The 22,527-nt window shown below is 34.5% G+C and overlaps 1 protein-coding gene across 4 annotated transcripts in view; it reads left to right on the top strand.

The window, feature by feature from the left end:
- The window catches only part of JAK2 (Janus kinase 2), a 164,348-nt gene that overhangs the window by 82,069 nt on the left and 59,752 nt on the right, over positions 1 to 22,527 (top strand). For 3 of the 4 annotated variants that reach the window (XM_030919371.1, XM_030919372.1, XM_030919373.1), the window contains 7 exons: positions 1,269 to 1,414; positions 5,171 to 5,492; positions 6,228 to 6,347; positions 16,304 to 16,461; positions 18,088 to 18,199; positions 20,399 to 20,585; positions 21,307 to 21,434. In XM_030919371.1, the coding sequence (XP_030775231.1) occupies positions 1,269 to 1,414; positions 5,171 to 5,492; positions 6,228 to 6,347; positions 16,304 to 16,461; positions 18,088 to 18,199; positions 20,399 to 20,585; positions 21,307 to 21,434 (1,173 nt within the window). The remainder of the gene's footprint in view (positions 1 to 1,268; positions 1,415 to 5,170; positions 5,493 to 6,227; positions 6,348 to 16,303; positions 16,462 to 18,087; positions 18,200 to 20,398; positions 20,586 to 21,306; positions 21,435 to 22,527) is intronic. The other variant, XM_030919374.1, reaches the window with a different exon arrangement.

Genomic DNA, 22,527 nt, shown 5'->3' on the forward strand with positions numbered 1-22,527 from the left:
TTTGTGTGTCTCGTTCCTTCTATTTCTTTACCCTGTTTTGTGTCCATCATACATTTCTTTATTTTTAAACACACTGTGAAGTTTCAAATCTTCCATGAAACCCTCCTTGATTACTCCAACTGAATATAATCTTAACTCTCTCCAAGTTCCTGAAGGAGCTTTTGTGTGGTGCTTCCTATATCATGTCTGGCATTATAATTATTTGCTTCCGTTTAGCTTCTAAGCTAAATTTTGGTCCCCTTGATGACTGAGACCACATCTTATAGAGTCATGTGTCACTTACTTATGGGGATATATTCTGAGAAATACGTCGTTAGGCAGTTTTACTATTCTGTGATTATCATGTATTGTACTTATACACACCTATATGGTATAGCCTAGTATATGCCTAGTCTATATGGTATAGCCTATTATTGCTCTAGGCTACAAACCTATATAGCATGTTGCTGTACTGAATATTGTAGGGAATTGTAGCACAATGGTAAGTATTTGTGTAGTTAAACATATATAAACATAAAAAAGGTACAGTACAAATGCAGTATTACAGTCTTATGGAACCATCATTATATATGTGATCTGCCATTGATCAAAACATTGTTATGGGGCACATGGCTATTTCTTTGTATCCAACACCATTTGTAGTATGATGCTTCCAACATAATTGGAGTTCAGTATATATTTAATTCAGTAATATCTATTTTAATTTAGGTGATTTTTATGTAGAAGATATAAATTGAAGATATATGCAATGAAATAGGCCGATGTTGTATGTACTTTGTAATTGGGAACCCAGTGTAAATCAGTTTCCATTTGCAAATGAACTTTTATTAAAATTGTATTGCAAAATGAATGAAAATTAAAGGAGGAATTTATTTATTTATTTATTTATTATTTTAGAGACTGGGTCTTGGTCTGTCACCCAGATGGGGTGCAGTGGTGTGATCATAGCTCACGAGATCCTCCTACCTCAGCCCCCCGAGTAGCTGGGACTGCAGGTGTGTGCCACCATGCCTGACTAATTTTTAAATTTTTTGTAGAGACGAGATCTTGTTTTGTTGCCCAGGCTGGTCTCAATCTCCTGGACTCAAGTGATCTTCATGCCTTGGCCTCCCAAAGTTCTGGGATTACGGGCATGAGCCGCTGAGCCTGGCCAATTTGTAGCTTGTAAATGCACATGTTCTGAAAATTATGATTAAAATACAATCATAGATTAAAACATGTTAATGAAACTTATGATGAGATATTTCCTTCTAAATTTCTGGTTTCAGTGGCGGCATGATTTTGTGCATGGATGGATAAAAGTACCCGTGACTCATGAAACACAGGAAGAATGTCTTGGGATGGCAGTGTTAGATATGATGAGAATAGCCAAAGAAAATGATCAAACCCCACTGGCCATCTATAACTCTATCAGGTAATTTTCTTTTGCAAATCCTTACACATAGGTGTGAGTAGAGATTTTATATAATTCCTATATATTTTCTGTGTTTACCCATGCCTTTTGATTTTGTAATACTGGTTAAGTACCCCTTATCTAAAATGCTTGGAATCAGAAATGTTTCAGATTTTGGATATTTCCAGATTTTGGAATATTGGCATTGAACTTAACAGTTGAGCAACCCTAATCTAAAATGCTCTAATGAGCATTTCCTTTGAACATCATGTTGACATTCAAAAAGTTCTGGGTTTTGGAACATTTCAGATTTCAGCTATTTGCAAGAGGGATAGTCAACCTGTAATAAAAAATCATATGGGTAAGTTTTATATCTTGGGAGTAACACACACTTTGTAAGGTGAAATTATTGAAAGAGTTGTATTACAGGAAATATCATAGGTATTAAATATCTATTATTTGATTTCATTTATTCTGAGAAGGCTAGATAAGTTCAGAGGAATGGAAGAAACACCTGGAGGCATATTTTTTGATAGTAGATCCTCTAGCTGGCTATATAAATGACCTGAATAAGTATTTCCCAAATGGTGGTGTATTATTTTATTTGCATTAGAATCACATGGGGGTGTCTGTTAAAATCAAAGATTTCTGGGTCCTAATCCAAGAGATTTGGATTCAGTAAATCCGAGTTGAATCCCACAAATATGAATTTTTACAGGTGCTCTAGGGTATTCTTATACAAGTGATCCAAACTCTGCATTCTTCAAATTATTCTTCTGCATATTGAACTTGACAATCATGGCTAATAACAGTTTTCTGAAACTCTACAGGCTATAAAACTACTTTTTAAAAAGGTATATATAAGAATGGTTTGACTTTAAGTTTGAAGGCTAAATATGTGTTTTATATATTACATACTTTACCAGATTAAAAATTTGAGTATGTCATGAATGTGCTTAAAGCTTCCTTTTTTGAAATTGTTCTCCCAATAACTGGCTTTAGTAATTTCTTTGCCCTGTCATCAAAACAGTTACATACCCAATTTGCAGAGTATCAATTTCTGTATTTCTCTCTTTGGTTTTAAATATTCTTGTTTTACTTTCAGATGTCTGTTAGGCCTTAACGGTGTAAGCCGTAGGGTATAATTTTTGGAACTCAGGAATCTAAAAGATTCCAAAGCCCAAAGGAAAAAAAAAAAACACATTCATTCACTCATTTGGTAGCTATTTATTGAATACTTGCTGTATGCCAGGTTATAGTAGAACATAGTTGCAGGAAGAGTATCTTAGATGTCGTTACATAGAAACCAAAGGAATTGAGGGGAACACAGCTGAAGAACAGAAGCTTTGATCCATTGAAGATGAATGTTACAAATATGAAGCCATCTCTAGACTTATGCTATCCTGGAATATTTCTGCTTTGGAAATCATGATGTCATCCAAAGTCTTGGCACAATCTTTCTATGTAGATTGTTGTTTCTTCTAGGTTGAGAATCATGTCATCTATTGCTCTTCTCCCTACATTATTTAGTCTAGTGTACTAAACCTGATGACTATTTAGTAACTGTATTTATCTGATTCTTTTAACTCATTCTCTTAGCCAGAATATAAACACGTGCAAAATGCTGCATCATTCTTTTTTACTGCTTTACTTTAAAAATAGTGTAGATATTAAACATTATGTAAGATTCTGTGATATTTAAGAGTTTATTGAGATAATTTACAAATCATAAATCTCACCCATTTAAAGTGTACAATTTAATATTTTGTATTATATTCACAGGGTTGTATAAAGATTACCACAATCTAATTTTAGAACATTTTCATCCTTTCTGAAAGAAACCCCATGCCCATTAGCATTCAGTCATCATCCCACTTTCCTCTAGCTTCTGGAAATCACTTTTTGTTTGTGTGGATTTTCCTGTCTCAAACATTTCATATAAATAGAATCATGCAAAATGTGGTGTCGCATTTTTTTGTCTGACTTCTTTCACTTAGTGTGATGTTTCCAAGGTTCATTCATGTTGTAGAATGTATCAGTACTTCATTTCTTTTTATTGCTGAATCATATTTCATTATATAGATATACCACATTTTGCTTATTTGTTCTTCACTTTATGAAATGTGGGCTGCTTCCATGTTTTGGCTATTGTGACTAATGCAGCTATGAACAGTTGTATATGAGTAATTTTGTGGATGTATTTTTTCATTTTTTCTTGTGCATACATTTAGGAGTGGAATTCCTGGAACATATGGTAACTCTAACTTTTTGAGGAACTGCTTAACTTTTCAAAAGCAGCTGTGCCACATTACATTCACACTAGCAGTACATGAAGAGTTCCAACTTTTTCAGCACTTGTTTCTGTCTGTCTTTATTTTATCCATCCTAGTGGGTAGAAGAGCTGTCTCATTCTAGTTTTGATGTTAATTTCTCTAATGACTACTGGTGTTTGGCATCTTTTCATGTACTTTTTGGCCATTTGTATGCCTTCTTTAGCGAAGTGTCTATTTGAATTCATTGCTCATTTTTTAATTGGGTTAGTTGTCTTTTAATTGTTGAGTTAAAAAAATTCTTTTTATATTCTGCATACCAGTCTCCACATATAATCATATTTATGATTTGCCACTATTTCCTCCCATTCTGTGTATTGTTGTTTTACTTTCCTGAAGGTATCATTTGTAGCACAAAAGTTTTAATTTTGAAGTAGTCTAATTTGCCCGATTTTTCTTTTGTGTCTTGTGCCATGTGGAAATGTGGTTTTAGCAACATGGATATCTTTCTTGGTTTTAGCAAGAGCAGGTTCTCTTGAAATAATGGAACAGAGCCAAATTGGAATGAGTTGAGGGATAAATGGAAGGCAAGAAAATGGAAATGGCTATGTACATTCTTTCAAAAAGGGGCCAGATAGGCTGTGGCTAGAGGGAAATGTGGGATTAAGAGGTTTTACATTTTAGATGGGAGGGATATTAATTTAGCACGTCCTTTGTATCTGTGGATTCCACATCTAATATGTCATAGAATGAGGTCCAGAAAGTTTTCCTGGATTCGATGATGCTTGAGCTGAGCCTCGTAGAATGAGTAACTAGATAGGAGATGGATGATTGGAAGAAAGATTAGCATATATTAAGGCATGGAAAATTATTTATTGGTACTTTAGAAATAAAATGTTCCTTAGAAGCAGAGAAATAAATTTCCTTCTTTAGAATATTGCACATAGAGATGAATGTACAGAAAAGTCAGAACATTTCTAAATGGAATTGTTTTAATCACAAAGGAATTATTAGGAGTTGAAGCTGGCCTAACAAAATAATATACAGAAGTATGTTTGCATAATGAAAATAGCTTCCAACAGAATGTAACAATTTCCAAAATTCAGGTAAATTTTGGAGCACAGCATCATAGGAAAGATTTGTAGCACAGTTCAATATGTGCCAAAATATTATCTTATAAACCATTAACTCTGGTAAATGAAATAAAGAACAGGAATTTTTAGAGACTTATTAACTAGACTGAGGATTCATTTCATTAAGGGAAGAAGATTAACATCATCTTTTGTAAACATTGATGATAACTTCAGTGTGTGGATATATTTATATCATCAAACAAAATCTTAAAGTTTTATACTGTATGGATGGGGGTTATGTCAACTTCCTCCACTTGGCCACTGTGTTGTAATGCCTACTTAATCACGGAAAAAGGTGGTAACTTCTTTTTCAATTTTTAGATTTATCTTCCAATTTTTGTTTTGTTTTTCTGTATGTGCTTTTTTATCTGCAGCTACAAGACATTCTTACCAAAATGTATTCGAGCAAAGATCCAAGACTATCATATTTTGACAAGGAAGCGAATAAGGTACAGATTTCGCAGATTTATTCAGCAGTTCAGCCAATGCAAAGCCACTGCCAGAAACTTGAAACTTAAGTATCTTATAAATCTGGAAACCCTGCAGTCTGCCTTCTACACAGAGAAATTTGAAGTAAAAGAACCTGGAAGTGGTCCTTCAGGTGAGGAGATTTTTGCAACCATTATAATAACTGGAAACGGTGGAATTCAGTGGTCAAGAGGGAAACATAAAGAAAGTGAGACACTGACAGAACAGGTAATCCTTAATGATATGTTCTTGTTCTTTGTTATTTTAAGTAGAATGGAAATAAAAACAAAGTAATTTTAATCATTTGCAACATGGTCTTGCACTTCTCCCATTTGATAGAAGTCGAAGTTTTTAATAGTGTGAAGCTATCAAGATCATATAATTCTTTGCCTGCTATTCTTAAATGGTTTTTCATTTAATTTTTTATGACAAAATAATTAGCAATGACTATATTATAGTTTCAGAAAGGTATCAAATTCTAATAGTGATTTTAAAGGAGTTTTGCCTTTCTTTCACTATTAATTGATTTTATGATAATATATACCTGCTAAATAATTTATTTTTTTAGGTTTGCATTGCAAGTTTTAAATTTATTAGTATCCGTTTTGTTCATAGATTGTTACTAGAGATTTAGAGGGATGGTTTTTTAATTTTTCATCTTTGGTAGTCCTATTTCCAGTTTTCTGGCAGTGGTTTCTACTAATGTTAATTGAATTGAAGAGTGCCATAGCACATTTTAGATTCCTGGCATCATTTAATGCTCTCATTTTTAAGTCAAACAAGATACAGCATAGTCTTAGGGTTAGATTGATAGAGGAAATCATATTTAATAACTTATCTGTTGTTATCAATACCTTTTTTATTTTAAATAATTTGGAATGAATGTTGTCTTCTTCATAAGTCTTGTTTTAAAATGGCTCCGTAAATTCTATGTTTTTAATTTTACATGCTTTTAAATTATAGGATTTACAGTTATATTGCGATTTTCCTAATATTATTGATGTCAGTATTAAGCAAGCAAACCAAGAGGGTTCAGATGAAAGCCGAGTTGTAACTATCCATAAGCAAGATGGTAAAAATCTGGTAAGTTTGCTTTATGATTGAATAATGGTTTCATTTTATAATTCTCAGAAATATGTATTTTAGAATCTTAGTACCAAAATTATTTTCTGGTAGGAATTTTGATTGTAGTTTAAAATATAACTCTAAACATAAACATCAGTTCAGTAAACTTTTTGATAACATCTAGCTTTTTGTATTACTATCAACACCATCTTCCTACAGAGTTTCTTGTACAGTACCGTACTTTTTTTACTCATTTTTAAGATTAGCAAAGCACCAGTTACTTTCTCCCCATCTCTACTCTAGATTATACTAGTTCTCTGATGTAACACTCACCCCTAAAATATTTTATCAACAGGGATGTATATGTGCCAGTTATACTGCCTAATTAAAGGAGAAAAATAAAACAATGATGTCTGGAACTTATATAACAAAATGTAAATCAATCCCAGGTTAGCCCCACCCAAGCTATAAGACATAGTTGATTCTAAAAGATTAACCCTTTCTCTTTTTTTAAATAGCTTCAGAAATCGAATTTATTTTAATATAAATGGAAGAAATGAATTATTTTATACTTTGCTCTTAAGTTTCTCATTTATCTGCTCTGTCTTCTTTTTAACTCAGATGCTTCTTGACCCTTTCTGGCTTAAACTAGTCCTATTAATGTTATTTGTCCATTTATCTTAAGTATTTATATGGCTTACCTGTCTGGCTGTTCCAGGGTTATATTACCAAAATTATAACTAATTTGCAACTCACTTAATTTAGCATAGTTTTCTGTTCTTAGATAAAAATATGATAGTACACCACTGCATAGTAGACTGTGAGCCTTTTGAAGGTAAGGATCATATTTTTATGTGTGTTTGTACCCCCTACACCTTGCACAGTGTACTCAGGGCCTAGTTTAGAAAAAGCTTGATAAATATTTTATGGATGCATGAAAGGATGATTAATTATCAACCTCAGTGTGGATCTATAATAAATGTTTCTGGGAGAGCTTATTGATCTTAATGTGAACAAACCGTAGTAACCTAAAGAACTTCTCTGTGGGACTGTATTTGGACTCGGCTTAATTTTAAGTCTGCAATACAGAGAAGTTAAGTAACTTTCCAAGGGCACGGTGTTGGTTAAGTGGTAGGGCTATTTAAACTCAAATGCATGATTTGAAAACCTAAGCTCTTAAGTGTGACACTTCTTTGCTGAGTATCTGTAAAGCTCCTTAAAAATATTACACTGACTTTTTTTGGAATTGTGTAACAAATTGGGAAGAGCTGACATTTCTGTCTCACATTAAATTTTCTTTTTTAGGGATATATTGTATTTCTCCTTATACCCAAGTATTGTTTTATGTTTTTCAGTAATTCTTGATCATTTTATTCATATTGACACATCATGTTTCTTTTTATTTCATTCATTATATATTATGCTTTTTCTGTTGTTTATTAAGATTAATACTTTTTCTCTGTGTATTTTCCTACCAAATTATATATGGATATAGGAAAATAATTTTTGCTTATTATTGCATTTTCCCAGTGTATTATGTGTTAGTAACATTTTGTTTTTACTATCGTTTTCCTCTTCATTCTAGCATTTATTTCTTTTTATAATTTTGGTAAAATATACATAATATAAAATTTAGCATCTTAACTATTTTTAAGTGTACAGTTTAGTAGTGTTAAGTATATTCACATTGTTGTGCATCCAGTTTCCAGAACTGTTTTATCTTGCAAAATTGAAAGTCTATACTCATTAAATAAAAACTCACCATTTCCCCCTCTTCCCAGTCCTCACAACCACCATTCTACTTTCTTTTTTTTTTTTTTGAGGTGGAGTCTCACCCTGTCATCCAGGCTGGAACGCAATGGCGCGATCTTGGCTCACTGCAACCTGCGCCTCCGGGATTCAGACAATTCTCCTGCCTCAGCCTCCCGGGTAGCTGGGATTACAGGTGCATGCCACCATGCCTGGCTAATTTTTTTAATCTTTAGTAGAGATGGGGTTTCACCATGTTGGCCAGGCTGGTCTTGAACTCCTGACCTCGTGATCTGCCCACCTCAGCCTCCCAAAGTGCTGGAATTACTGGCGTGAGCCACTGTGCCCTGGCCCTCTACTTTCTTATTCTATGTATTTGACGACTCTAGATACCTCATAAAAGCAGGATCAAACAATACTGTTTTTTTGTGACAGGCTTATTTCACTTAGTATAATATACTCAAGGTTCATTTGTATTACAGCATGTATCAGAATTTCCTTCATTTTTAATATATACATGTATTCTGTGTCATGTATATGCCACATTTGTTTATTCATTCATCCATCAGTGAATATTCAGGTCGCTTTTTTACTTTCTGACAATTGTGAGTAATGCCACTGTGAACATGGGTATACAAATAACTCTTCAAGACTTTGCTTTCAATTCCTTTGGATATATACCTTCTACTAGTCCGTTCTCATACTGCTATGAAGATACTACCTGAGACTGGATAATTTATTTAAAAAGAGGATTTAATTGACTCAGTTCTGCATAGCTGGCCCAGGAAACTTAAAATCATAGCAGAAGGTGAAGGGGAAGGAAGGCATGTCTTACGTGGCAGCAGAAGAGAGAGAGTGCGCAGGGAAAGTGCCACTTTTAAATCAGCAGATCTCATGAGAACTCCTTCACTATCATGAGAACAGCATGGGGGAAACCATCCCCATGATTCAATCACCTCCCACCATGTCCCTCCCTTGACGCATGGGCAATTCGAGATGAGAGTTGGGTGGGGATGCAGAACCAAACCATGTCATACCTAGAAGTAGAATTGCTGGATCATATGGTAATTCTACTTGTAATTTTTAGGGAACCATCATGCTGTTTTCCACAGCAGCTGCACCATTTTACATTCGTACCAGGAGTACATTCTCCACATGCTCATCAAAACTTGTTATCTTCTGTTTTGTGATAGTAGCCGTCCGATGGGTGTGAAGTAGTATCTCATTGCAATTTTGATTCACATTTCTCTAATGATTAGTGTTACTGAGCATCTTTTCATATATGTATTGCCATTTGTATATCTTCTTTGAAGAAATATATATTCAAGTCCTTTGCTCATTTTTTAATCCGGTTTTTTGGCTGAATTATAGAAATTATTTGTGTATTCTGGATATTAATCCCTTTTCAAATATATGATTTGCAAATATTTTCTCCCATTCCATAGATTGCTTTTCACTATGTTGCTTGTGTCCTTTGATGCACAGTAGTTTTGTAGTTTTAGCTAGTTCAACTTTTGTTGCCTATTTTTCTTTTTACTTTTTGTTGAGCTATAACATGAACAGAGTAAAGCACACTAATCTTACGTGTACAGCTCAATGAATTTTTACATATTTGTACATCTTTGTAGCCACACCCACCTCAAAAAACAGAATACTTCTCTTACTTCCAGAAGGTTTCCACATGCATCTTCCCACTTATTCACCTCCACCCCTAACTTAAGGTACCTATCATCTACCATCACTTAGTTTTATCTATTAATAAAGGGTGTATAAATGGAATGATACTGTATGTTTTCTTTTAAAATCTAGATTCTTTTACTTAGTATAATGTTTGAAGATTCATTTATGTTGTTACATGTGTCAGTTCACTCCTTTTTATTGCTGGGTAGTATAAATTTTAAATTTATTCTGTTGATGGACATTTGGGTTGCTTTCAGTTTGGGGCTTTTAGGGATAAATTTACTATGAACATTCTTATACATATTTTTTGGTGGACTCGTGCACTCATTTTTTTGTGTATATATACCTAGAGAGGGGATTATTGAGTCATAGTGATAGCTTTAGTATACTGCCAAACAATTTTTTGTACTTCTGTCAGTTCACTCTTCCTTCAGTAATGCGTGATAATTGCAGTTGTCTCATATCCCAATTAACTCTTAATTTTGTCAGTCTAAAAAATCTTAGTGTGTTTGGTAGATGCGTACTGGTAGCTCATTGTAGTTTTTATTTTCATTGCCCTGGTGAGTAATGATGTTGAGTACTTTTTCACTTACTTATTGTTCATCTGAATATCCTTCTTACAAAGTGCCTGTGACAGTCTTTTGCATATTTTTCATTGGCTTGTCCCTTTCTGTTCAATTTGTAGAGTCTCTATAGATTCTAAGTCTTTTGTAGGATGTTTGCAAAATGTATATAGGCGTATGTCAGATATTGCTAGTTCAGTTCCAGACCATTGCAATAAAGCAAATATTGCAATGAAGTGAGTTGCATAAATTTTTTGGTTTCTCAGTCATATAAAAGTTATGTTTATACTATAATCAAGTCTACTAAGTGTGCAACAGCATTATGTCTTAAAAATTAATTTAAAACACTTGATTGCTAAAAAGTCCTAACGATAATCTGAGCCTCCAGAGAGTTATAATCTTTCTGCTTGTGAGGGTATTACTTTGATGTTGATGGCGCTGACCGATCAGGGTGGTGGTTGCTTAAGGTTGGGTTGGCTGAAGAAATTTCTTAAGATAACGACAACATTTACTGCATCAATAGACTCTCCATTTCGTTAAAGATGTCTCTGTTGCATGTGACATTGTTTGGTAACATTTCACCCACCGTAGAATTTCTTTCAAAATGAGTCAGTCCTCTCAAACCCTGCCACTGCTTTATCTGCTAAACTTTATTCTAAATCCTTTGCTGTCTTTTCAACAACATTCACAGCATCTTCACCAGGACTAGATTCCATCTCAAGAAACTATTTTTTTAATGCTCATGCATAAGAAGCAACTTATCTGTCCAAATTTTATCATAAGATTGTAGCAATTCAGTCACATCTTCAGCTCTACTTCTAATTCTAGTTCTCTTGCTATTTCTACCACATCCTAGTGACTTCCTCCATTGAAGTCTTGAACCCCTCAAAGTCATCCATGAGGGTTGGAATCAACTTCTTCCAAATTCCTGATAATGTTAACACTTTGACCTTCTTCCATGAATCACTAGTATTCTTCCTGGCATCAAGAATGGTGAATCCTTTCTATAAGTTTTTCTAGTTACCCAGCTCCATCAGAGGAATCACTATATATGGCAGCTTAGCCTTACAAAATGTATTTCTTAGATAATAAGACTTGAAAGTTGAAATTACTCCTTGATCCATGGGCTGCAGAACGGATGTTGTGTCACCAGGCATGAAAATAACATGAATATCCTTGTACATCTCCATCAGATCTGTTGGGTGACCAGGTGCATTGTCAATGAGCAGTAATACTTTGAAAGCAATCTTTTTTTCTGAGCAGATCTTAACAATGGGCTTAAAATATTCAGTAAAGCATGCTATAAACAACAGATGTGCTGTTATCCAAGCCTTGTTGTTCCATTTATAGAGCATAGGCAGAGTAGACTTAGCATAATTCGCAGAGCCCTGGGATTTTTGGAATGGTAAATAAGCACTGGTTTGAATTTCAAGTCACCAATGGCATTAGCCCTTAGCAAGAGGGTCAGCCTGTCCTTTGAAGCTTTGAAGGTAAGCACTGACTTCTCTCTAGCAGTGGAAGTCCTAGATGGCATATTCTTCCAACAGAAGGCTGTTTTGTTTACATTTGAAAATCTGTTAGTGTCATCATCTTCATCAATGGTCCTTGCTAGATCTTCTGGATAACTTTCTATAGCTTCCACGTCAGCATTTTGTGCTTCACTTTGCACACTAATGCTGTGGACATGGCTTCGTTTCTTAAACCTCATGAACCAACCTCTGGTAGCTTCCAACATTTCTTCTGCAGCTTCCTCACCTCTCACAACCTTCACAGAATTGAAGAGAATTAGGGTTTTGCTGTAGATTAGGCTTTGGCTTAAGGGAATGTTGTGGCTGGTTTGATCTTCTATCTAGAACTTTTCTCTGTATCAATAAGGCTGTTCACTTTCTTATAATTTATGTGCTCACAGTAGTAGCACTTACAGTTTCCTTCAAAGACTTTTCCTTTGGATTCATAACTTGCCTTTTTGGTGCAAGAGGCCTAGCTTTCAGCCTGTCTTGGCTTTCAGCATGCTTTCCTCACTAAGCTTAATCATTTCTAGCTTTTGGTTTAAAGTGAGAAATGGGTGAATCTTCCTTTCACTTGAATACTTAGAGGTCACTGTAGGATTATTAATTGGCCTAATTTCATTATTGTTGTGTCTGAGGGAATAGGGAGGCCTGAGGAGAGGGAAAAAGAAAGGGAAATAGCTATTCGATGGAGCAATCAGAACATACAGAAATTTATCACTTAAGTTCACCATCTTATATAGGCCCAGTGTGTGGTGCCCCAAAACAATTACAGTTGACCCTTGGACATCACAGGTTTGAACTGTGTGGGTCCACTTATATGCAATTTTTTCAGCCAAACATTGATGGAAAATATAGTATTCACAGGATGCGAAACTTGCATATATGTAGGGCTGACATTTTGCATATATGAGTTCTGCAGGGCTGATTTCAGGACTTGAATATGTTCAGATTTTGGTATATGCAGGGGTCCTGTAACTAATCTCCCTTGTATTCTGAGGGACAACTGTACAATAGCTACATCAAAGGTCACTGATCACAAATAACCGTAACAGGTATAATAATAGCAACGTTTAAATTTTATGAAAATTACCAAAACGTGACACATAGATAGGAAGTAAGCATATGCTGTTGGAAAAATTGCACTGATAGACTTGTACTTGCTCCACATAAGTTTGTCAGAAACCTTCAATTTGTTTAAAAAAAAAAAAAGTCATATCTGCAAGGAGCAATAAAGGGAAGTGTAGTAAACAAAATGTGCCTGTATATCAATAAGAGGGATACTAGTTAGTGAACTGCTAGTTCAAAGGGTATGACTATTTACAACTTTGAAAGATTATTAAAATACTTCTCAAAAGGTGTTTCCAATGTATCTGTACACCTCTTTTCTTGTACCCTTTGCCAACATTGGATGTTACCAATCTTTTAATTTTTCCGCCAAATCAATGGGTAAATAATGCTCTTCTGTTATATTTCATTTCCTTAATTAGAACCTGAGACTGAGCAATACTTCATGTGTTTATAGGTCAACTTTAATATTTATTCTTCTGTGGATTGCCTTTTCACATCCTTTGACTAGTTTTCTTGTTTTATTTTTAATTGTTTTATAGGTTTTATTCCCACAAGGTATGTTAGGTATATTCCTTTGTTGTACATGTTTGTAATCTCCAAGTCTTTTAATTTTGTTTAGGATATCTTTTATAATACCTGTTTTTTTTTTTTTTTTTGGCTATTTGTGTTAGCTAAATACTTTTTTTTTTTTTTTTTTGAGATGGAGTCTCGCTCTGTCACCCAGGCTGGAGTGCAGTGGTGCGATCTCGGCTCACTGCAAGCTCCACCTCCCGGGTTCATGCCATTCTCCTGCCTCAGCCTCCCGAGTAGCTGAGACTACAGGTGCCCACCACCATGCCCAGCTAATTTTTTGTATTTTTAGTAGAGACGAGGTTTCACCATGTTAGCCAGGATGGTCTCGATCTCCTGACCTCGTGATCCACCCGCCTCGGCCCTCAAAGTGCTGGGATTATAGGCGTGAGGCACCACGCCTGGCCGCTAAATACCTTTTATCATCGAAACATGTCACACGCTTTTCTCTTTATTATAATTTTTGATTTAGGACTCTTCTGTATTCTCTTATGATTATGTAAATATTGTTCATTGCTGGGCCAAGAAATATGCTGTAATCATATTTTCATTCTTATATAACTTTTTCCGGGAGTTAATTATTGCTTTATGATTTTTCCTTTGTATCTAGCTTTATTTTCATTTTCTACAAGAACTCTGTAAAGTAGTGGACTTCTCAGGCCGGGCGCGGTGGCTCAAGCCTGTAATCCCAGCACTTTGGGAGGCCGAGGCGGGTGGATCACGAGGTCAGGAGATCGAGACCATCCTGGCTAACACGGTGAAACCCCGTCTCTACTAAAAATACAAAAAACTAGCCGGGCGCGGTGGCGGGCGCCTGTAGTCCCAGCTACTCGGAGGCTGAGGCGGGAGAATGGCGGGAACCCGGGAGGCGGAGCTTGCAGTGAGCCGAGATCGCGCCACTGCACTCCAGCCTGGGCGACACAGCCAGACTCCGTCTCAAAAAAAAAAAAAAAAAAAAAAGTAGTGGACTTCTCAATACAAAATTTCACATAATCAAACCTGTCACATATGATAGCGTTTTTACTTCTTTTCTGGAGAAGTACCTCTTCGATCACAGTACCTTTATAGTGTGGACTGGAAGCTCTCTAGGTACAGCTATTATTTTGTACAGCTGTAATTTTTGGTCATTCCTTTCTCATCCTGGTAACTGTGTTTTCATCTCTCTTATATTGGATCTGATTTTCTGAATCTCATGTTTGCCCTGTTTTTCTAGGTACAGCTTCTGGTATCTGTTGGTATTTTTAATGTGATTGAGACAAATTAGAAAATTAATTTAGAGAGGAATTTTACATTTTTATCATATTGGATTTTCCTACCAAGAACATGGTTAATCTTCTGTATATTTAAATAAAAAGTTGTATAAGAGTGTTTTGAAGTTTTTGTTAATTATTGATATTGCATCCTTTTTGTTACAAATGGGGCTTTTTTCTTTATATAACTGACTTTTTGTATGTAAAAACATAAATGGTTTCATATATGTACATATATTTTACCATTTAAGTAACATGCTGCATTTTAGGCTGATTATATGTTCACATATGTATTAAGAGACAATCAGGCCGGGCATGGTGACTCACGCCTGTAATCCCAGCACTTTGGGAGGCCAAGGTGGGTGGATCATGAGGTCAGGAGTTTGAGACTAGCCTGGACAACATGTTGGAACCCCATCTCTGCTAAAAATACAAAAATTAGCCGGGTGTCTTGGCATGTGCCTGTAATCCCAGCTTATTGGGGGGCTGAGACAGGAGAATTGCTTGAACCCTGGAGGCAGAAGTTGCAGTGAGCCGAGATCACGCCATTGCACTCCAGCCTGGGCGACAGAGCAAGACTCTGACGGGGAGGCGGGGGGCGGGGGGCCAAAAAAAATCATAGCATAGCTACATTTCCTAACATTTTAGTTTGTAGCATGAATACTTTAACTTTAGTAGTATATAACTGGTATGTAGTCCGTGGCTCATGCCTGTAATCCCAACACTTTGGGAGACCGAGGTGGGTGGATCACTTGAGGTCAGGAGTTGGAGACCAGCCTGGCCAACATGGCGAAAACCTGTCTTTACTAGAAATACAAAAATTAGCTGGGTTTGGTGGCACACGCCTGTAATCCGAGCTACTCATGAGGGTGAGGTGGGAGGATCGCTTGAGCCTGGGAGGTGGAGGTTGCAGTAAGCCAAGATTGTGCCAGTGCACTTCAGCCTGGGCGATGGAGCAAGACTCTCAAAAATACCGCATGTTCTCACTTATCGGTGGGAATTGAACAATGAGATCACTTGGACACAGGAAGGGGATCATCACACACCGGGTCCTATTGTGTGTGGTGGGGGAGGGATAGCATTAGGAGATATACCTAATGTAAATGACTAGTTAATGGGTGCAGCACACCAACATGGCACATGTATACATATGTAACAAACCTGCACGCTGTGCACATGTACCCTAGAACTTAAAGTATAATAAAAAAAAAAAGAAAAAAAGAAAAAAAAAAAGAAATGCTCGTGAGTTCTAATGTCAACTTTTATATTGTATTAAATAGATTTCTAGCTGAGATAACTGGTATATTAGTCTAAGAAGGACATTGGAAAATAAAGTAAAATGATGGATATAGAGTGAACTATAACTGGGAAGGTATGATAATCTGTATTTAGGAGGATCTTAAATATCAGACATAAGAATTTGTAATTCATATTGAGTACTGAACCATAAAAGACATGAGCAATTTAGAAGAAAATGTATTTAGGTGAATTACTCTAAAAAGGTGGAATGAAAAAAATTTTCAATATTTAACATGGAGTTGACTTTCTAAAAGGTGCTGTTTCTTTTTCTTTTCTCTGCTTAGGAAATTGAACTTAGCTCATTAAGGGAAGCTTTGTCTTTCGTGTCATTAATTGATGGGTATTATAGATTAACTGCAGATGCACATCATTACCTCTGTAAAGAAGTAGCACCTCCAACAGTGCTTGAAAATATACAAAGCAACTGTCATGGCCCAATTTCGTGAGTAATACAGACTTAAAAGTAAATTTTTAGAAAAGTAAATGATACATTTACAGAGAAGATTTAACAGAGTGATACGTTATGTTTAGAAAAAAATACATTAATTTGACAAGTTTTTTTTTAAACAAAAGGCTATTTGCAATCAGATTACATAATAATTAGAATTATTTAGTATATAATTTACCATCTGTATCCCAATCTATAATATTTATAACTTGTACAAATTTAACATTTGTTAATCACGCCTATGTGTGATTTGCTCCTGAATGTTAGTAAAAAAGACCTCCAGTTTATGTTTTATTAATTTTAAAATACTGTAAGGAAGCCACAGTGCAAAATTTGAAAATGCTTTATTTTTGGATAGTCCATCTCCTTCTACTGAAAGGTTCAAACACAAGATGTATATGATATCTACATTTCTAGACTAGTGCTATGTAGAACTTTCTACAGTGATGAAAATATTCTGTATCTGTGCTGTGTAACACAGTAGCCACTAGCTACATGTGGCTGTTTAGCATTTGAGATGTGGCTAGTGCAACTCAGGAACTGAATTTTAATTTCTTTACATTTAAATAGCTACATGTGGCTAGTAACTATCATATTGGCTCACATGGTTGTAGATCCTTACTTTAATACTGGGTAAAGCCAACTATCATGCATAACATGCATAACATCTATTTAGCTTAAGTCCTAATGATCTCTTAGGTGGGATGTGGTTTATGTTGACAACAGATTTGAATAACTTGAGCAAAGGGAAAATCTGGGATCATGAGCACACTATGTTCTTTGCATTTAACCTACTCCTAAGTATTTGAGAAAATACATCTTGGGTAATATAAAGACTTGATTTAGTCTATGCTTAATATTTATTTAGTAATGAATATGGTTGCTATGAAAAAGTTGTACTACTTGAACTTTGTAATTTACATGTTTAATATTTTTAAAACGCCTTGCCTTTATTCATGTATCCATAAATTCATTCAAACATTGTTTTATTTATATTTACTGAGTAACTACTATGTGCAAGCATTGGTTTGTATATTAGAAATACGGTGATAAGTGAAACAGAATGATTCTTGCTTTTGTATAGATTTTGCTTTTCTTTCAAGGTGTGCAGCTTCAGAAAACACAGAAAATTTTAAAAATCAGTAGTCTTTGTCAGTTGCCGTGGTTCTTCTCTTAGACTTTGTTATCATACTAAATAATAAAATCATGCATTCAGATTTCTATGTCAGTAACTGCTATTGTAGAAGAGATATAAATATTTCTGACATATTATCTTTATGGTTAAATGAAGTTTTCAGAGAATATGGTTTTAAAAATATTAACTTTGTAATCAGCAGGCAGAAAAATCAAATGAACAAATTGTTCTTTGTGATTTTGTCTTATAATACCTTTTATTGGTTTTTAAAGCTATATAATTGTCCCTTGAAGTGGTTTGAACTTACTGCAAAATAGCTTGGTACTTTGATTTTTTCCTTTGAAGGATTATTGCTAAACATATAAGGTAGAGGAGACAGTTCTGACAGTTTTAGATTTGACTTTTGATTTTTTTAGATGACACTTGGTCATAATGTTATGGTGCTTGCTATATTATCATTCAAATTGCTTCTTCTTTACCTTTAGGATGGATTTTGCCATTAGTAAACTGAAGAAAGCAGGTAATCAGACTGGACTGTATGTACTTCGATGCAGTCCTAAGGACTTTAATAAATATTTTCTGACTTTTGCTGTCGAGGTTAGTATGTCACACTTATTAATAGTAACACTTTAGTTCATTTAATTTCCTCTGCATATTATTTACCATATTTCCTTTTTAATACTCAGAATTATAGCTATATATAGGATATAACTAGTATAATGGTTAATTTCCTCAGAGATTCTGTACAAATAAATAAGATATAATTCCCAGGGTTTATATAAAAATATAAAATAATTTATGTCTATCTTTTTATTTTGCATTTATTTTATTTTCTGATGTTTTAGTGTTACCAGTGTGTCAAAAGGTATTTCATCAAGTGTCTTGATGTTTCTTTTTTTGGCAAAACTGGAAATCTTTGCCATATGATGTAAAACAAAATAAATTGGAAGCAAATTTTCTGTTTATTAGTGGTTACAGAATTAGAGGAAACAGAATTAGAGAAAAATAGGGCAATAACAAAGAAACAGACATATTAAAGCACTTTTAACTAGTGATTTTCTAATATTAAGAATAGTGGTCTACAATGCATGTTTTAAAGGTAAAACCCCACTGTTAATACAGATCATCTTGGATCTCATCTGTGATTATTTACTATCACTTATGAGGCAATTTCATAGTATAAATCCTAAGAACCTTTATAGAAGCTTCCAAATTTATCTTGATTTTTAAAAATAGAGAAAATAAGAATTTTGTTATTCAATTATTTTAATTTTTATAAAATGCAACTTATATTTGGCATATGTAGAGGGTAGATTACAGAAAGTAGGTTACACCATCACTTCACCTTTGTGTAAAACTGGTAATCTATCCTAATTTCAAAGTATCCTTTTACTATAACAGATAATAGTACATTATATTCAAGTATCAATTCAAAAACTATATATATATTTTATGTTCACTGTATGTGCCAATCCTAATATGAGAGCTATATATTAGAGAGTTTATGCTACAGCCCTACCTTCAAGAAACTTATCTACTGGACAAACAAAAATTTTCAAGTATACAAAAAATTCTAAATCGAACATGTAATTATCTAGCATAGGCAAATATAGACAGTAACAGACAGGTTTACAATTATTAAGAAAGGTTGGCTGGGTGTAGTGGCTCACACCTGTAATCCCAGCACTTTGGGAGGCCAAGGCAGGTGGATCATGAGGTCAAGAGATCGAGACCATCCTGACCAACGTGGTGAAGTGGTGAAACCCTGTCTCTACTAAAATTACAAAAATTAGCTGGGCATGGTGGTGCACACCTGTAGTCCCAGCTACTCGGGAGGCTGAGGCAGGAGAATTGTTTGAACCTGGGAGGCAGAGGTTGCAGTGAGCCAAGATTATGCCACTGCATTCCAGCCTGGCAACAGAGCGAGACATTGTCTCAGAAAAAAAAAACAAAAACAAGAAAGGTCATTTGGCATAGGAAGAACTTGATTGACCTTGAGGTATTGGTAGACTTTATATAAATGTTTCTGAGTAGAATGAATATGTTTATAAAATGTACCTTAAAAAAATAGATGAACAAGTTCATAATATAGTGCATAAGACAAATATTTAAAAACTGCAAAATATTAAAAATGTCATATTAAAGATAATTATACAAATACAATGGTGGTGCAGTGGAATGGCTGAATGTTCACCTTTGCTTCTGCAATGAGGTGAGCAAGAGAGGGGACCTCTTAGAAAAAGTGGTACTTGAACTGAGTTTTGATGAATGAAGAAAGAAAGGTTCACTGCTCAGAAGAAGTGGGTATACATTCTTAGGTAGAGAGATAGCATGAAGAGTTATCAAGGCATGAAGCAGCATGGCATTTGCTTGAAATGATTTAAGTCATTTAATATGGCTGGAACATAGGTTGTATGTTGGCAGTGGCAGGAGCTGAGATTGGAGATGGAGGCAGAAACCAGATCATGGAAGGCTCTATATGCTACATTTGTTTTAAGCTTTATCTTACAAATGATGGAAAGCTATTAAGGTTGGTATTACTACTGCTATTAATTATCATTGCCTTCTTACATACTTTTTCATAAAATCAACTTTTAAACCACTTTTATAGGCTGAGAAATTGTAAATTGCCCTTTTGAGGAACTAAGTACTTCTATTACTATACTGGCACTACATCAGATTCTTGGTTCAGATGTTTATTCTGTTGCTTGTTCTTGTGATATCATTTTGTCAGAATAATCACTATGATGTCCATTGTGAGTATCCCTCCCTTTCTTTATAATTAAACTTATACAGCGAGAAAATGTCATTGAATATAAACACTGTTTGATTACAAAAAATGAGAATGAAGAGTACAACCTCAGTGGGACAAAGAAGAACTTCAACAGTCTTAAAGATCTTTTGAATTGTTACCAGATGGAAACCGTTCGCTCAGACAATATAATTTTCCAGTTTACTAAGTGCTGTCCCCCAAAGCCAAAAGGTAAGATAATTTTCTAGTTATTTTTAAATTACTGGTCATGGATTGTGTATGTGGTGTGAAGTATCTTTAGTACATTGATTTCAAGGGATATATGAAAGAAGCAGCTCTAAAAGTTAATTTTATCTTATTCTGTCGTACAAACATCATCAAATAAGATTGTTTACTTTGGTTTTGGTGGTCTAGAAGCGACTTGAAGTTCAATTATTCTAAAATGAGATTTTAAACATAATAATTTTGTGGTATGATGTCATTTATTGAACTGGTAAGATCTCACTACTAAATTCTCATGTTGTTCTAAGTAAAAATTTTCATATACTTTGAGGATTTTAATTGCTGTATTTTAAAAATAAAGATAGTAAAGTTGGAAATTCCTTGAAATAATGAGCCTTACTATTAAAAATTATTAAAATTTCTGAAAAATTGTATGAGTTAAGGAAGTTACTGTAATTTTGAATTAATGAAATCACTGGCAGGAATACATCAAAATTCAAATTACATTAGTTAAGAAGGTGATTATAATTTTGAATATATGAAGTAACTAAGAAGAATACATCAAAGTTCAATGAGTTAACCCCTAAAATAATTTTCTATTATAAAAAAGAACAATGAGGAGTTATTAAGCATTTCTTATATATAGAACACATTTCATTTTACTCTTCCTTGGAGCAATTCATATTTTCAGTGTATTTTGATGTGATATATATGTATTTTATTTTTTCAGATAAATCAAACCTTCTAGTCTTCAGAACGAATGGTGTTTCTGATGTACCAACCTCACCAACATTACAGAGGCCTACTCATATGAACCAAATGGTGTTTCACAAAATCAGAAATGAAGATTTGATATTTGTAAGTCATTAGATACTGATTACTGTCTTTTTAAAACAACATCTGTTTTCTTGATTTACATTCATGTGTCATTTGGAATTATTTTGTTATAACATATACAAATTTAGTTGTGATTTAAATATTTTTCCTTTGAAAGATATACCAACCTTGTGTTAGATGTTAGCAAAATTAATTATCTTAATTATCCTAAGAATGAATCTTAATTTTCTTTTTGGAAATTTAAAAATGATTCTTCACAAAAATTAAAAATTAAAAATCTACAAAGACCTATATTGTTACACTCAAGTTCTCAAGAAAATAAGGGAAATTCAAGGGGTTAAAAATAAAGAAGAAACTGAGACAAAAATCCAGCCATCTCTCAGTGTCCATGAGGGATTGGTTCCAGGACTACCCACGGATACCAAAATCTGAGGATACTTAAGTGGAACCTGTGGATATGAAAAGTTGGCCCTCCATATACGTGGGTTTTACATCCTATGAACACTGTTATTTCTTTTTAAAAGTAACCATTAATTATTTTTAAAAATTATTTATTTATTTTTTAGAGGAGGACTTGCTCTGTCACCCAGGCTGGAGTCCAGAAATACTATATTTTCCATCTGAGTTTCCTTGCAGATGCAGAACCTGCCTTGCCAGTACAGAGGGTCCACTGGATTTATTGAAAAAATATTCACACATAAATGGACCTGTGCAGTCCAAACCCATGCTGTTCAAGAGTCAACTGTAGTACATAAGATCTGATAATTTGGCTGCCAGGTGGTGAGACTGGTGATCAGCCACATTTATCAAGGGGGTTAAGATTTAAAAGCAATTTAAAAGGGCCAGGTCTCAGACCTGCGCAAGGCAAGGAGTTAAAAGTGAGACTATCCCTGAATAAAACCAGGACCCTTAAGTAAATACATCCTCAGTAAAACAATATATAGAATGTGAAAAATTCACCCACTGGCAAGCAGAGAAGAAAAGGAATTTTGTCATTTTTAATTGGGTTTCCAGTGAGGAAAAGCAGTCTCTCCTAAGAATTTGTCATCACAAGCGTTTGAATTTGGGCTTCATTATACTACCTACATAGACTGAGAAACTCTAAATTAAAAGT

The sequence above is a fragment of the Rhinopithecus roxellana genome, chromosome 16 (genome assembly GCF_007565055.1).
Source record: "Rhinopithecus roxellana isolate Shanxi Qingling chromosome 16, ASM756505v1, whole genome shotgun sequence".
Taxonomy (NCBI): Eukaryota; Metazoa; Chordata; class Mammalia; order Primates; family Cercopithecidae; genus Rhinopithecus; species Rhinopithecus roxellana.